Source organism: Gobio gobio (genome assembly GCF_949357685.1).
Source record: "Gobio gobio genome assembly, chromosome: 6".
NCBI lineage: Eukaryota > Metazoa > Chordata > Actinopteri > Cypriniformes > Gobionidae > Gobio > Gobio gobio.
The window spans coordinates 53,149,263-53,165,939 of record NC_137102.1 but is presented as its reverse complement, the minus strand read 5'-3'; the positions used below and the strand labels follow the sequence as shown (position 1 = coordinate 53,165,939).

The 16,677-nt window shown below is 38.7% G+C and overlaps 1 protein-coding gene across 2 annotated transcripts; it reads right to left on the bottom strand.

Moving 5' to 3' along the window:
- Positions 1 to 374: 374 nt before the first annotated feature.
- LOC307128659 (CD48 antigen-like) lies at positions 375 to 14,772 on the bottom strand. Of its 2 annotated transcripts, none has more exons than XM_079820593.1 (5): positions 14,656 to 14,772; positions 5,986 to 6,276; positions 5,384 to 5,641; positions 5,077 to 5,199; positions 375 to 3,691 (listed from the first exon to the last, which is right to left on the bottom strand). In XM_079820593.1, exons 1-5 carry the CDS (start codon positions 14,723 to 14,725, stop codon positions 3,615 to 3,617), a joined length of 819 nt encoding a protein of 272 aa, XP_079676719.1. In that variant the 5' UTR covers positions 14,726 to 14,772; the 3' UTR covers positions 375 to 3,614. The 2 variants fall into 2 exon arrangements, with proteins under 2 accessions (XP_079676719.1, XP_079676720.1); XM_079820594.1 differs by lacking the exon at positions 14,656 to 14,772 and adding an exon at positions 13,227 to 13,329 and having other exon boundaries at positions 381 to 3,691.
- Positions 14,773 to 16,677: the final 1,905 nt, after the last annotated feature.

Here is a 16,677-nt window from a genome sequence, read left to right as displayed (position 1 = left end):
ACAGTTGAGATAGTTCTTTAATGCTGATCTAACCAACAGAAGAAACGAGCCGGGGTTAAATCCCAGTTTACGCAGGTGGGGTGTGTTGTAACATTGCGTTACAATGAGCCCCTAGAAATATGCAATTATATTCTATAGCCTACTTTTATTACTTCTTTTGAGAAACCACGAGAAAACGGTATATAATGACTGAATCAATGTTCAGAAATGATTCATTATTATTATGTTTTTAACTGTTTAGCTGTAGGCTATTTAGCGATGTGTTTGTTGTCAAACTACATTTTTTAAATATTTGTAAATATTAAAAAATGCCATTATTTTATTTTAAAAAGTTAATAATTGTATTTTGTTGACAAAATATTTTAGTTTGTCTTGGATATATATTTTTTTATTATATCAGGTAACATTTAAATCTGTCATTTGGTCATGTTACAATGTGCCCCTCACATGTTGCAATGTACCCCACCTAGGGGCCATGTTGTCACATTTCACTTCCATTCTTTCGAGGTAAATCAAGAAAAAAAGTATACACTGTATGAATGAAACAAAACCACATAATTTGACTAGACATGTGTGAAATGAATCTGGGAAAAAAACACACTCTGAACCCCAAGTGGATTTACACAAACTGAGACAGTCAAAAAGCGTTAGGTTGTGCCCCGCTCTCCCCTACCATTTTATTGCCTTAAAACAAAAAAATGACCAAAAAAAAAAAAATCCAGGAACGCAGATCAAACAGGGCTAATACAAGTGATGTGACATTTGAACCTAGGCATCGGAGCCAGTGTTGCCAGACAATTTCCAGCCCTAAAACCCGCCCAATCCAAGAAAAAAACTTTTAACTGCCAAAATAATGTGATTTAATTTTATTGCCATGTCAATCAAGATTGACCAGCACCATTTTATTTCCTTAAAACAAAATAATACATGATGACAAAATAAAATAAAAATAAATACATTTCCCGGGAAAATGGATCAAAACAGGGTAAATTTATTTAAATACAGTCATGCATGACTAAAATGTCCAAGTAGAAAGTGTCAAAATCACGAAATTAACCGATGACTTTAACCCATGGAAAAACAAATTAATCATTTTCAAATGTAAACAGTAAGAATAAACTAATTTAAGTGATTGGAATAAACAACGTAATTAGCAGGCATTACACACACATTAATTACACTACAGACAAAATGTGTCATTCACTGAAAACATACTGTACGATAATCCAAAACATTTACAACAAGAATGCGTTTATCTTTGTGTTGTGCTTTAACTTCAGACAGAACTACAGTAACGTTATGTCTTTCGTGAAGTACATACTGTATTTATAGAACATAATGCAGAACTTAACAGTCAAAATGGATTCATTGTTGATTCAAACCTCTTTCAGGGGTGAGTAGAGCGCAGTCTAGACCGTTTTAAAGGTGCAGATGTCCTGATCAGGCCAGTGTGCACATGATGATGGACGGGAGTCATATATTCGAGTCATTCAACTGTGCTCTTAGAGTTAGTTATATTTATAAAGAGTCTTCGAGTCACAGGTGTAATCCACGTTTTGAGAGTTGGTTTACTCTCCCACTCATTACTGTATGTTTATGCCACTTTGGCATAGCGATCACTTGAATATCCAGCTACAATTTCGCACTGAAAACCTGTCATGAATGAGTACGTCTGCCTGCTGATCGCTGATTGGCTGAAAGTGTGTGCTCGTTGGCGACGTCAACACCTATGTCAGCTGACCCTACGCTGGGCCAGTGTGTCATGATGACTGATTTTATGGAGCACATGCACACTTGAGTTAATTATTAACCAAAATTTAGATGTTTGAAAACCGCCAAACTGACCCCAAACCAGCTCAAAATTTGTCCACCCGCCGAAAACCCTATGGAAGGCCAACACGTGTTTAATTACGTGTATTACGTAAATTACATAATTACTTGTTTTCGCGTCAGTTTCACATGTTTTGGCCCTGTTGGCCTTCCATGAAACCCATTTTTACCCGCACAATCAAATTTAAGACCACAAAATTTGGCAACACTGGTCGGCGTTTGTGTCAAGAATAAATGGGCGTGCTGCGTGCCAGATGAAGCCCCGATTCGAGGCTTGTGTTGTTAACGGAGAAATCACATGACCAATGACAAACAAGGCCTCGGTTTGTGTAAAATACGACTATAAAAAAATATGGATGTAGTGTCCGTGACATCACCGACAGGATTCTGAAGAGCAGTTTTGACGCGAAAAGTAGGGTCGAGCTGGCCGTTGCCATCTCGGCAGCGTATCATCGTGCGTCACTCCCAGATAACTGAAAATGGGCAAAGAGGTGGGACGTGGGTGGAGCTGAGATGACTTGATGACTAACAGACAGCAGACAAACGGCTATCCACCTGTCACTCAAAGTGGCCACGCCTTTAATTATGCATAATTTTAAAGTCCCAGTGAACTGGAAGTTGCAACTGATTTTATTTCAGTGCTGTGACGTATTTCCAAGCGAAACGGAATATTGAATAGAGGGCAGGGTTTCACTTCAGCGCTCCTCCTCTCCATCTCTCGCTCATAGCAGACTAACGGTTGGAGGGGAGTGGTTAAGGATATTCAAACCCAAGCCGTCACATAATCGTCATCGGAAAGGGAACGCCATTCAAGACCGGAAGTTACTTTTCAGATTTTGATTAAAGATTACCACGGCAAAAAATGTTTTATGTGTATTAATTTGCACAGATTAACTGTTCACCCTAAGACCTGTAATGTGGGCTAACAAAGTAAATAAGATCGATTTTGATTTCATGAGGACTTTAAGGCTTTATATAATTTAATGAATGAATGGGTTATAAAAATAAAAAAATCACCCCCTCACAGTTGTCATGAAGGGCAAAATTAGCCGTATAGACCAAAGACAAATTTTGTACCAGGCTGTAAACATGTTTTTTCTTCTGTAAATTTGGGCATTTTAACATGGGGCTCAATGAGATTCTGCTGCCTTCTGGAGCCTGTCTCTAGCGGCCAGTCATTGAATTGCAGTTTAAGTCACTTCTGTATTGGCTTGAAGAGAAACTGGGGGAGGTTGGCGCTTGTTGTGGACTCAAAGCAGTGTAGCAGACTTGGGCCAAAAAATCCTTTTTTTTTTAATCCATTTTTGGTATCTCCTACACTGTAAATATTTTTTCACCTTCCAATAAAACACAATTTTTGGATTATACACCAACCTTTTGTACAGCACGTCATTTCCTTTTTGTACTCCAACTGTTTAGCCTCCCTACAACCACACATTCACCTGTGAGTCTGATTGAAACACCTAAATTCAATCATTAAGAGGCGTGTCCCAATACTTTTGTCCATAAAGTGTATATTGTTTAAGAGAAAGCAGCAAACTAATTCCAACTACATAAAAACACTCAATGAAGAGTGTGATTGCATGAAACTATATTAAAGTGAGGCAATCAGAGAAGCGCTCGTTCATAATATCTGCAGTAACTGACTGAAGTTCATTCACAACAGTAAGAGCATCTGTACACTTCCACAAGAGTCATAAGACAGAGAGATAAATGAAGACGTTAAGCTCCGTTTGTGAGTCTAGTCAATCATCAAACTCTTTTTATCCAGTTGAGTCTGAGCTTTAACAGGCATGAGCAGATGAAGGTGTTTGGTGTCCTACTGTACGGTAGGTGATGGTGTTTGTATCTCCTGTCCCATCTGAAAAGAAATAAAACAAACCTCACTGTGAAAAATTATATGATCAATAAAGTGACAACAAGTGTTTTTACTTTAACTCATCAAAATGAGTTAAGCAATTTTCGAAGCCATGGTTTACAGTGATTTTTTTGTAGCATTTAGTTGGCTTTCTGCTGTGTGTGCCTGCTCACAGAAGCTTTAAAGAAAACATGCAGCCATACCACCACCGAACATACAGAGTTCGCCTCTTCCCACCCCATTTTGTACACAAATAGTGAAGCGACTAACAAATGTGCCTTTCGTTTTGCTACGTTTAAGGATGTCGTTTTACACAACCACTGAAGAATTTTAACCAAAGAATGTTACAGACATGTCAGTAATACCCTAAAGAAACATAATAACTTATGGAAAATGGACATCCGATGTCATCTCAACATCATCGTAGTCTGTATCATCACTCTGTTTGAGGTCAGAATGGAAGTTCACTGCACAGATTATAGGCGGTGTGGAAACATGTTTGCATTTGATCGCTGTATATTTGTGTTCCAGTCACTCAGGCAGGAAGGCAAAGACAGGCAAATATGATACAAGCACAACGCATAACGGTGACCAGACAAGGAGTGAGTGAACAAGAGGAACAGATCAGGAGCTATGGGCGGCCTCGGCGGATCTGGAGCCCCATCCACATGTGTCCCACCCACATGTTCACTCTAAAAAAGGCTGGGTTAAAAATAACCCAAGTTGGGCTTAAAATGGACTAACCCAGCGTTTGGGTTGTTTTAAGCAAACATTTAACCCAACCGATGGGTTAAAACAACCCAATTGCTGGGTTAGTCCATTTTCAACCCAAATTGGGTTATTTTTAACCCAGCATTTTTTAGAGTGTGCACCCACCTGCAAGATCAGTTCGCCCCATTTTATATCAGGTGGCCTTAAGTACTATGTACTTACATCAAAAATAAGTGGAATGTACTTACTGTGTTCAAATTGTATTGCAAAACTCTTTTGCTGATATTGAGGTGGGATACGGGTAGGGTTAGGGACAGGTGTGGTGGTATGGGTAATTTTAAGGGTAGGGTTAGGTGTAAGGGAATTGTCAACAGTGTAATTACAAATGTAACTACAGAAATTAATTACAGACGTAATTACATGCAGGTATTTTTAAAAATGTAAGTACAATGTAAAAACATGTATGTACACATTAAGTGCATTGTATCAAATTATTAATTAAAATGTTAGTACATAGTAGTTAAGGCCACCTAATATAAAGTGGGTCCGATCAGTTTGTGCATTTGTGAGTTTTTATGTACCAGAAGGAAAATTAACTATAAACTATAAAATTTCCAATAATAATTTCCAAATTACAGCATTCATTTAATATTTTAATTAATGAGAGATGAACATACCTTTATACTTGCAGCAACAGAAAAGGACCAAACCACCAAACATTATCACTCCCACAACACTTAACACAATAAGGAGCACAGGCATGTAAGATGAACTGCCTGGGGTCGGAAGTCTCTCATTCTCTGGAAAGGAAAAGATGAAGAACTGCAGTAATCGGTTTATTCATAGTAAACTTTAGTCACTTAATTATCTATAGTATATAAAAACGGTGCCACTTGCAATCTGTAAACCAAAAGCAGTTTGTGAAAATAGTAGATGATGTTCACAGTATGTACGCACACGTCTTGAATAGAAGCAGACATTTACCTCCACAGAGCTGTTTGATGTTTATTCTGTCTTTTTTCCAGCTAACTGGGTTTTTATGGTTACAGATGATGGATTCCTCACTGCAGTCCAAGGTGAGAGTGTTGATCTCATGTGATGTCACTTCCTCTGGAGAGCATATGTCGTTCTGATAGCTAGAGTGAATCATGAGGTCGTGAGCTCTGCATGTGAATTTCACAGTACAGGAGTCACTGCTGGACCAGTTTGAGTTTACAGTCAGGACAGGAGCCTCCACAGCGTCTAAACACACATTGTTGTTGCAGTATCACATACAATCATGGATTAAAGACAATGTGCCACAAGCTGGTTTAAAGGGGTAGTTCACCCAAAAATTCTGTCATCATTAAGACACGCTCATGTTGTTCCAATACATTTCTGGTAGTCAATGGCTTGGTTACAATTCTTCCAAATATCTTCTTTTGTGTTCAGCAGAAGAAAGAAATTTATACAGGTTTGGAACAACTTGAGGGTGAGTAAATGATGACAGAAGTTGCATTTTTGGGTGAACTATCCATTTAAATGTGCAGATTTACAAATTACTTGTGATATTTCTTTAATGCTGGAAAAAAAGAAAAGAGACTCACCTATAACAGATACTCTGTAATAAGCATCATGTAACTCATGATCTCCTTGAGCTCTTATTGTATAGACTCCACTGTCTGTCTTCTGCATGTTCTTCAGTGTGAGAGAGAAGGTATTATTGTTGAAATCCATCCTGTCCTTGTTAAAAGTGCCATATATTGTACCATGTGGTGCATATGAAATTATTTCTTCCCAGTCTTTTATCCAAGTCATTATATTTTGTTCTGGTATCTGCATATCTAGTTGAACAGACTCTCCCGTCAGCACAAACACACGGATCACAGCACTGAACCCTGAGGAGAGACAAACACAGTTCAGAGTTCAAACTCACAGAGTTCAGCGGCTTTTGGATTTGAATTTTACACCTCCATCTTACTGTCATCAACTTACACTCACATTTGATTAAATAAATAAAGTTCATATTTCAAGTTCATATAAGTTATTTCATTATTTCCTGTCATCTGTCATCAGACATGCCACAGGCTGCGTCTGAAACTTGCAAAATGCCAAGTATCCCAATGCAGGAAGGCATCAAGGCACGTCCGAATCTAATGTTAGCTTCACTTCCTGTCTCCTGAGATACCTTCATCTGATCGATTTTCGAAGGATACATAAATGCTGCCTTTGATATCCCACAACCCTATTGTCACAATCACCAGTGAGAGTGCCCCTGATTACCACCTGAGGGCACTTCACCCCGGACTGTCACTCCATCACAAACTACATTACCCATAATCCTTTGCCCGGACTCATCATCACTCATTGTTTGCACCGGTGTCTCATCACCTCATTACCCCAGCCTATATAAACCATGTTCACTCTGTCATTCACTGCGAAGTCTTGTTTGTTGTTAACTGCATTTCTGAGCGTTTTCCCTTGTTTCGTGTCTCTGGTTTTGGATTTCTTGCCTGTTCCTTGGTTTACCCGTTTGCCTGTCTCTCCTGTCTTGTTTGCCTGATTGGACTGATTACCTGTTATGACCTCTTGCCTGTTTGTTGACTACGAGTGTGGATTACACTTTAATAAAGCTGCGTTTGGATCCTCAACCTGTTAAAGGTCCCATGGCATGAACATTTAATTTTATGAGTTTTTTTTTACATTAATATGAGTTCCCCTAGCCTGTATATGGTCCCCAAGTGGCTAGAAATTTTTATGGGTGTAAACTGAGTTCTGGCTGTCTTTCTCTGCCTTTAAGAAAATGACAGCTCAGACGAGCTGATCTGGAATTTTCCTGTTATGACGTCATACCAGGAAAGGTTACCTCCCCTTCCTCTGCTTTGCCCGCCCAGAGCATTCAGAGAAAATGGATTCAGTTTATGTCAGCACAGGCTTTACAAATAGACTTTACAATATGGATTCGACAGCACCGCGACAAACAGTGAATAACAGTGTTCATTAATGCCTGATCTGTGATCAGTGATTTCTGATGTGTAGCTAATCATTCAAGTTCACACAGACTTTCTTTCTAGATCGTTTAATGATCGCCGTCTTGATGCCCTAAGCATGTAGCATGAAACAAATGATTGTTTACCCTTATTTAATACCCTTATTTAAGTGATTGTAACGAAGGTTCATATATTGTGGGGGTGTGGAAGGAAGAAGACAGGGTCGACGTGACTGGGACTCGTGACTTTAATACTCAAACTTTCAGATACAAATACAACAAGCACACGTGGGCGCATAAACACAGTGCATAAACTCAGAACTTCTTTCAAATTGATCACTTGGTTTCCAATTTGTTTCCTTGACTCAGCAGGCGTGCGCGCAGTCCCAGTCCAAACTCTCTCTCTCGTCTCCCCGCAGCGGCTTATATGCAGTCTCTCCATGCCAATTACTGCAATCAGACACAGGTGTTCGTCATCTGCACTTGACCGACTTACTCCCCGCTCGGCTCTGCTCTCTCTCTCCCGCTGCAGACTTTGCAAAACCATGCCCCCGGCGCTCAAATGGCACTCAATCTGTCAATCACACGTTGTGAGTGTATCTGCACACTTGCCCAAACTGCCGTTATAATGAATGACACTGTAAGGCCCCGATCACACAGAATGCGTTTTTCAGGTTCGAAAACTCAAGGCACACCGCACTGCCTTTATTGGTTGCCGTTTTTTAATTGAGAAAAGAGCAGTGTGCTGCTGTTTTTTTTTACGTTGCTGGGAAACCCCCGAATCAGCTGTGCTGTCAGTCTAATCAAGGTAACGGTGCCCACAACGGAAAGCCCGCCTCTCCATTCATTCGATTGGACAATAGAAAAAAAACGTGATTTTTTTGCTCAGAGTTGACTTTTTTCAACTTCATGCGCTCAGAGCGCTCCTTCTAAAACGCGAGGCGCAGCAGGTAGTTAAAATGCGAGGCGCCCGGGGCGCATAAACAGCGCACATAATGCTCTCTGCCAACAGAAATCTATTCAAAAGAGGCGCCTCTCGCAGCAAAAACGCATTCTGTGTGATTGGGGCCTTATGCTGCACAAAGCTCTTACTGTATTCCTGTCGATGTTGTGTTTGCTGTTAGTTGTGGTGAAAGCATTTTGTGAGAGAAAATGCGTTGCAATGACGAGATCACTGCATTCACGCGATCAACAGACTGTCTGTCTACTCAATGCTCATCACTGCAGCCTTTCATGTGATAGGAATAGATCATAAAATAATGCTATAATCCACACTTTGACGATTCATTCATCTCGACAGCTGTAATGGTACATTACATGTGTTACAAAGTTCGTAGAATAAAACTTCCTCCAGCTCTCCGTGGTTCACAAGTGCGCAGTCAGCGCAGTCAGCAACCACTCTTAGCACTGTAAACATGTTTGTTTGTTTGTCAATCTGAGGGGCAGGATAAACGGTTGTGTTTCAAATTCCCTCTGCACACAATAGGATAGCGCTACAAAACAACGTTGCGTTTTCCCACCAGCAGAGCTAATTGATAGATTAAACTTTTGCCATATCTGGTCGGCAAAACTCAGAACACATCTTCCATTTTTAAGAATGACTTCAGAGCCGTTCTTTGTTAGCAGGGAAGTAGCAGGGAATTCACGCCGAACCGTCTCAACTCTGCTGTTATTATGTTAAAGGGGTGGTAAAACACATTCTTTCGAAGGCTTGATTGTGTTTGTGGGGTGCACTGTAACATGTGTTCATGCTTCGTTTTTAGAAAATTGCATTATTTTTCATAAATTTCACCTTTATTCTACACTGCTCTGTCCCTCCTTGTAAAAACGGTCTGATGGTTTCCGGGTTGTATGAAGCCTGTCCCTCAAAAATACGCAATGGGCTCAGATTGGTTAGCTGGCCCAGTGTGTTGTGATTCGCTAACCGCCTAGTGCACGTTTGTCGGAAACGTCACGCCCCTTACCTTTACCGGTAGACTGTGCTTTGGGTAGTATTAGAAACAATGGCGTCAATAAAACCATACCAATTTGAGCCCGAATCAGACCCAGACAATTTTAGTGAAGATGATCGAGCAGAACCTGACTGCGGATCTATAGTGATCGCTACTGAATGGCACTGTTACTTTTGTATTTTTAGAACGATTATAGCCAAATATCTGTCGCAAGAACTATTAACCCAAAAGGAACACTAAACATTGGCTTTACTAGTAACCAAATCAAACACAGAACCATGTTTAGCATGCCTGTAGATAAACAATACATAAAAGCTCTAATCAAAGAATAAATCTCTGTTGAGATTTTTTAAAAAGTTTGTAACGTTAGGTGTTTGTCAGAATCCTGCATTGAACTTGCGAAGATTGTGGAAGCTTTCCTCCGTGAAATGTGCAGCAGGAGCCGCGCGCGCCCGTTGTGCTTTCACACTGGCAGTGTTTGTCTCACGCAGCTGAACCGCGGCTCGTGTATTGCAAATACAGACGAATATTGTCCATTATGTCACATTTTCCGGTCTTCTCCTCCGACCCCTGTCTGTCTCGTGCTTTGATTTATGATGGGCAGCATATATCTGCTGCAAATGCCACCTGTTCCCCTCTGTCTCATACACACATGCATATAACATGATGTTGTATGTTAAAAGCGCTGCAACGCACCCCGTCCCTAGAAAGACTATACAAAGTGGACCTGCAATCCGGATGGAAATAACAGCGTTTCGTCGGCATTGCAGCAACAACATGGCCTCGCTCCCCCTTATTTAATATTCTTGGAGGAGGGGTTTATGTAAATATTGGGGCTGGTGATGTCAGAGACCCTGGAGGAATGTGTAGTAGTCCCTACTGGCCGTTTGCTGTAGTCCTTAGAAATTGATTTCTTTAAAGGTCCCGTTCTTCGTGATCCCATTGTTCAAACTTTAGTTAGTGTGTAATGTTGCTGTTAGAGCATAAATAATACCTGTAAAATTATAAAGCTCAAAGTTCAATGCCAAGCGAGATATTTTATTTAACAGAAGTTCCCTTTCAAAGCCTACAGCGAACGGCCGGCTTGGACTACATCCTGGTACTTCCTTCTTTAATTACGTCAGTAGAACAGACTAACCTCCGCCCACAAGAATATGCGAAAAAGGGGGCGTGGTCTTGTTGCTGTCCCACGTGGAGAAGAGGAAGTGTTGCGTGGAGAAAAGGAAGTGTTGCGTTTGACTGTGTTTATCGCCATGTCGTCGAGACGCTGTTATTTTCATCCCGGAGTCAAATCACCTTTGTTTGGCTTTCCCAGGGACGCTGTAGAGATCATTGAGCGCATACATCTCCCCGTTAAGAGGCGTGACCTTTCCGTGCAAGTTACGTGCGCTAAGCTGCGGTCAAATCACAACACAGGAACCGCTGGCACAATCAGAACTCGTTACGTATTTCTGAAGGAGGGACTTCATAGAACAAGGAACTCATCAGCCTGTTTTTAGGACAGTGAAAACAGCGGTACACAGATGAGTAAATTGTGTGAAAAATACTGTGTTTTTTTACACGCGAAACATGAACACGTTATATTGCACACTGTAAACACAATCAAAGCTTCAAAAAAACACGAAGAACGGGACCTTTAAAAGCAAATATCTCCCTTTGCTTTAAACTTTGAAAGTTGTAACTTTGCAGATGTTGTTTATGCTCAAACAGCAACATTACACACTAGCTAAAGTTAGAAAAGTGAAATCGTTGTTTACCACCCCTTTAAGCCCGCCCATCGACTCTATACACGATGTGATTGGCCTGACTAGAGTTTGGTTTTTCAAGCTCCCAAGTCTAAGGAGAGAGTTCTGGGACAGTTGCTAGACAACCCTGGATGCAAATGACATTTTGCTGCCGCTAGGGAGCGTCTAGATTTCTAGGCTAGAGCAATATAAAATTTGACTGACTCACTCATAAAGACAGTCTTTGCCGCCATCTAATGGCGTAATAATGTAGCCTAACTTTTGTTGATGTTCAGTGTCAGGGACTATTTGTTTCAGCGGAAGGAAGGCTTGTAGCGATTTTCCTTCATGAAAGTTGCACTGATTATACATATTTTTTTTGCATTTAATAATTGTATTGTTTGATTTCCATCTTAAGCCCTAAGCCGTGGTTTACAGTAAATTTATAACAGCTAAGTGGGTTTTCAAGGCCTTATAACCCATGGCTTCGCATGGATAATTTCTTCATTTTTATATTCCTGCTCTACAGATCCCTGTTATGGGAAAATTTAATCATAGCTATACATTAAACATTGCGCATGAAATGTTTATTGATTTGCATATATTCATACAGAACCAGCTTAGTAGGTCAAAGGTCATATACAGAATATAGATTTGAGCAAGTGCTGCTTTTCTTGTCATGTGTGGAAATTTACAGAGTGACTTTGTTTGGGAAACTGATAAAAGCTGAGTGCTGTTATGTCTAGTTAGTGCACTCTGCAGACATTGAAGATGGCTGTATGACTGCGACTCATTTCTTGCAAGAAATTAAATCTTTATAAAGACAATTGGGCAGGTTTTGTCTCTTATTCAGTAATGCGGCGATAGTTTGAAATTTTGCCACGACATCCCACATTGTATAACTTTATGGGGTTTATAGCACCGTGCATGTATCACGTTGTGCATTAGGAGATATTTATATTTATTTATTCATACTACTCACATACTGTAAATATGTTTATAATCTGTAAATGTTTATTCTGACTAAACGTAACTGTGACCTAATATTTTTTTAATGCTATTTTCATATTTTTATTCTTAGAATTTGTATTACTATGTTCTTGTTGTGTTTGTATTGTATATGTGCACTGGAAGCTTCAGCACCAAGAAAAATTCCTTGTGTGTGTAAGCACACTTGGCAATAAAGCTCTTTCTGATTCTGATAAACCCCTTAAAAGTGTTGCAAGAGTCGGTTGAAAATAAGATAAACATTCTTGATATCAACCATTCAATTTCAACTACTAAAACTCTAATTCTTGATATCATCAATTGTATTTTCACTGGTGAAATGCCAGGCTGCCATTCAAATTCCATTGTTGATATCAGGAATTTAATTCTTGATAGTTTTTACTAGTTGAAATTGAATTGTTAATATCAAGAATTTGCATTTTAACTAGTGAAAATGTAATTGTTGATATCAAACATTTGACAATAAAAGTCAAAACGGCTTGCCATAGACTTCCACACTTATTCACATTTTTGCACATGGGATTCAATACAGAACACACTTTTTACATTTGTACTGAGTTTAATTTATGATATAACTGTTGCAATTATTTATTTTGACAACTAATATACTATAACTAATATATAAAGTTAAACATTCAGTGTTTACTTTTTCAGTTACAATTCGTTTCTAAGATTTGCAACTGAAAAAGTAAAGCCTACTGTCTAACTCAGAATTGTTAAAAGGTCCATTGATTAGCGTATACAATTCAGTGAATAATAATTTAGGCTATGAAGTTATCTGCATGTTTCATCCATTGAAGATGCAAAAAATGGAGAACAAGCTATTGGGTTTTTAAGAACCAGAACCAGAACTAAGCTGACTGAGCAAGTTTAACTTTAGCTATAATGTGAGCTTTATTAATATGCCTGGGGGTGAGGAATAACACACAATTCACTGTTATCACTACTATCTCAATTACAATTTAAGTACAAATTAACTGTATTCAGTTGTGTAGTAGGCACTAAAACAGTCCTGTACATTACAGTCATTTTTATGTTGAAATAATGAAGATTTCTGGGCCACCCCAGACTGGTTGCTGACCCTGCCTGAAACAATCCTAGGTTTTAAAATCCGCTTTTAAACAAGATATTTCAGTTATTTATGCACAATAAATATTAATAATTGAGTGTATTACCTGTGATACAGATGAGAAGGATGAAGAATGCAAGCAGATGATCTACTGCCATTGTAACAAACGTTAAAAGCTGAAGTTGTGTTCAGTGTTGCCAGATTGGTTCAATGATTTCCAGCTCAAAAGCTCACCAAAACCCGCCCACTCCAAGAAAAACCCCACCCAAAACTTTAACTGAGAAAATAATGTTATAGAATTATATTGCCATACCAATCAATGTTGATAAGTACCATTTTATCGCCTTAAAACAAAATGATGACAAAAAACATTCCCAAGAAAACAGATCAAAACAGGGCTGATACAAGAGTATAAGCAAATATGACTAAAATGTCCAGGTGGAAACTGTCAAAAAGGCAATCAAGAAATTAACCAATAACTTTAAACCTCGAAAAACACATGGATCATTTTCAAATCTCAACAGTAAGAATAAGCCAATTTAATTGCAAAAAGTGCCCAATGTGGCATTTCACACACATTAGTGCACACACCACAGCCAAAATTTGTAATTTGTTGAACAAAAAATAACAACAACAATAATGTGCTTAGCTTTGTGTTGCGCTATAACTTCAGACAGAACTACAGTACGTCTTTTGTGAAGTACGTGTTCATAAGTAGAACTTAGCAACGTCATGATGACTGATTTTATGGAGTACACACTTTTTTTATTTTTGAACAAATTAGACTGTAAAATGCAGATGTTTGAAAACTGCCGAACTGACCCCAAACCAGCCGTCCACCCACCAAAACTCATAGATAAGGGTAAATCGAGAGTCAGCGAGCAGCTCGTTTGATTGGCTACAGAAGAAGGTGGACCCGCCTTCCTCCTCGCGCTTGCAAAACTCAAGCGAGTGAGAGAATCGTGACAAAACTTTAAGCGCAGCTAAAAGAAAGACGGAACTGTACAAATCGGTTTCTTTCGGGAACTTTTTCCCCCTATGTTCGCAACAGTTAATTTTTTTTACACAAAGGTTGGTTTTACACGGTCAATCTGTTTTGCAGTTCCTGACTATGATGTTTTCCCTTGCAAATCGATGTTCACAGTCGTGCAATGATTTTGGCCGTATCTTGGCGAAAGAAACATGTCAAAAGTCTTTTAGCACGGAAAAATGGATGTCAGAAGAATACAGATCACAATGTGGGGACGTGGCATCACGATGGTCAGCCATCGTCCATCGGCACAACCCTAGTCTGTAAACAGATTTACATTTGTTTTTCAGTCCAGAAATGATTCCACATCCACTCTAGTGTAAGTAATGTTAGAAACACACAACTCTTGCTCTTTAGTGCTTTAGTTCCTCATCAGGAGCAGAGACCGTTAATGAGAACTACAGCAGACTGAACATGATACTTTATACAAGCGTCATTAAAGATAAAGCACTTGAAAACAAGACATTTCAGTTATTTATACACATTTAATAATTGAGTATATTACCTGTGTTACAGATGAGGAGAAGGGTGAAGAATGCAAGCAGATGATCTGCCATTAGTGATGTGTTGTTCATTTTGAACGAATATTTTATATGACCGCATGCGCATGCGCAACATCTCATAGACCAGGGGTTTTCAAACTTTTTGTGTGTGTGGACCACTAGTTGTAATCAAGAAATTTCGCGGACCACCTCATAATACACATAATAAAATTATGTCTACACACAGACCTACCTGAATTAATCCGCACCTCTAAATAGGCTTACTAGCACTAAAACTATAACTGGTCATCACATCAGTACAACAGGCTTGTTAAAAGAAAGTTTACTGTATACAACGGCTGCCACATATTTATTTTATTTATTTACTCAAGTGCATAATCGGGTTCATTTAAACAACGGGCTTATTTTGCAATGGAGTGTGAAATCTATACAGTAATAAGAACACTTGGATATAGTCAACATTTCAAAACCTTTGGCAAATTTAGGGAATTATTAGAGTTATTATTTAAAGTTTACAAGTCCTCAAAAAGTGAGGCACTGAACTTGAACGTCACGGCCGAGCGCCACTAGCCTATTTTAGTAATCACACAATAACATGACAATTTAATTTAAATTTTATATCAATATAGGTCTACATATTCTTTTTACTTTTTATTTTTATGGGAATTTCCTGGTAAAATGAAGGTAAAAAAAAAAAGTATTTTGCCTTTCCACGGACCACCTGCAGTACCCTCACGGACCACTAGTGGTCCGCGGACCACAGTTTGGGAATGGCTGTCATAGACTACTACAGGAATCAGAAATGAGAAATGATTAGTTCATCTCTCGAGTCGTTCGTTCATCAAGCCCCAGCCCCATATTAGGGCACGGATATGCAGTCTGTATATGAAGGTAAATTGATGCCTTAAAGGGTTAGTTCCAGTGTTGGGGAAAGTTACTTTGAAAAGTAATGCATTACAATATTGTGTTACTCCCTTAAAAAGTAACTAATTGAGTTACTTAGTTACTTTTTTTTTTTTTAAAGTAATGCGTTACGTTACTTTTGCGTTACTTTTTCTCACCTGGGCTGGGCTAGTTTTTGTTTTGTTTTTATAACAAAAAAGTTATATTTTTGTAAAGACCTCTTCATACCAAAATTTAAATAATAAGCCCCAGGCTGAGGTAAAAATGCAAATTCACGCATGAACAGTAGAGGGCGCAGCTCTGCTGTGCTGCCATTCTGGATAATGGTAGAATAGGATGCAGGTGAAAAAGGTTTTACCAATAAAAACAAAAAATCTAGTAATTTTCATCATCAAAGGTCAGCAGCAAGACATTGGTAAATTAAATATAAAGGTAGATTAATGCATAAAAATAGTTGTTTTATTTAACATTTAATTATTGGGAGGTTTGCATAGTATTCTGATTTTGCATTTGACTGATTTTATTCATTTTGAGGAGTACAGAATCTTTATTGTGCAAGTGAGATAAATAAATGCTCACATTTAGTCTAGAATTACAATAACCATCATGTTTACACACAACGCCTCTGCACTTATTTTTCTCAATATGGGGACAGGAGAGCTGTCAGTCAAATTAATGTGAAAAAGTAACTCAGATATTTTGTTGTAAATTTGAAAAGTAATGTGTTACTTTACTAGTTACTTGGAAAAAGTAATATTATTACGTAACTCAAGTTACTTGTAATGCGTTACCCCCAACACTGGTTAGTTCACCCAAAAATGAAAATTATGTCATTAATTACTCACCCTCATGTCGTTCGACACCCGTAAGACATTCGTTCATCTTCGGAACACAAATGAAGATATTTTTGTTGAAAGCTGATGACTGAGAAAGGCTTGAGAAAGGCCTCCATTGACACTTGTACATTCACACTCTCAAGACCCATAAAAGGCACTAAAAACGTCGTTACAAAGTCCATCTCACTACAGTGGCTCTACAATAATTTTATGAAGCAATGACAATAGTTTTTGTGCGAGAAAAAAAAAAAAAAAAACGACTTTATTCCACAAGTTCTTGTCTTC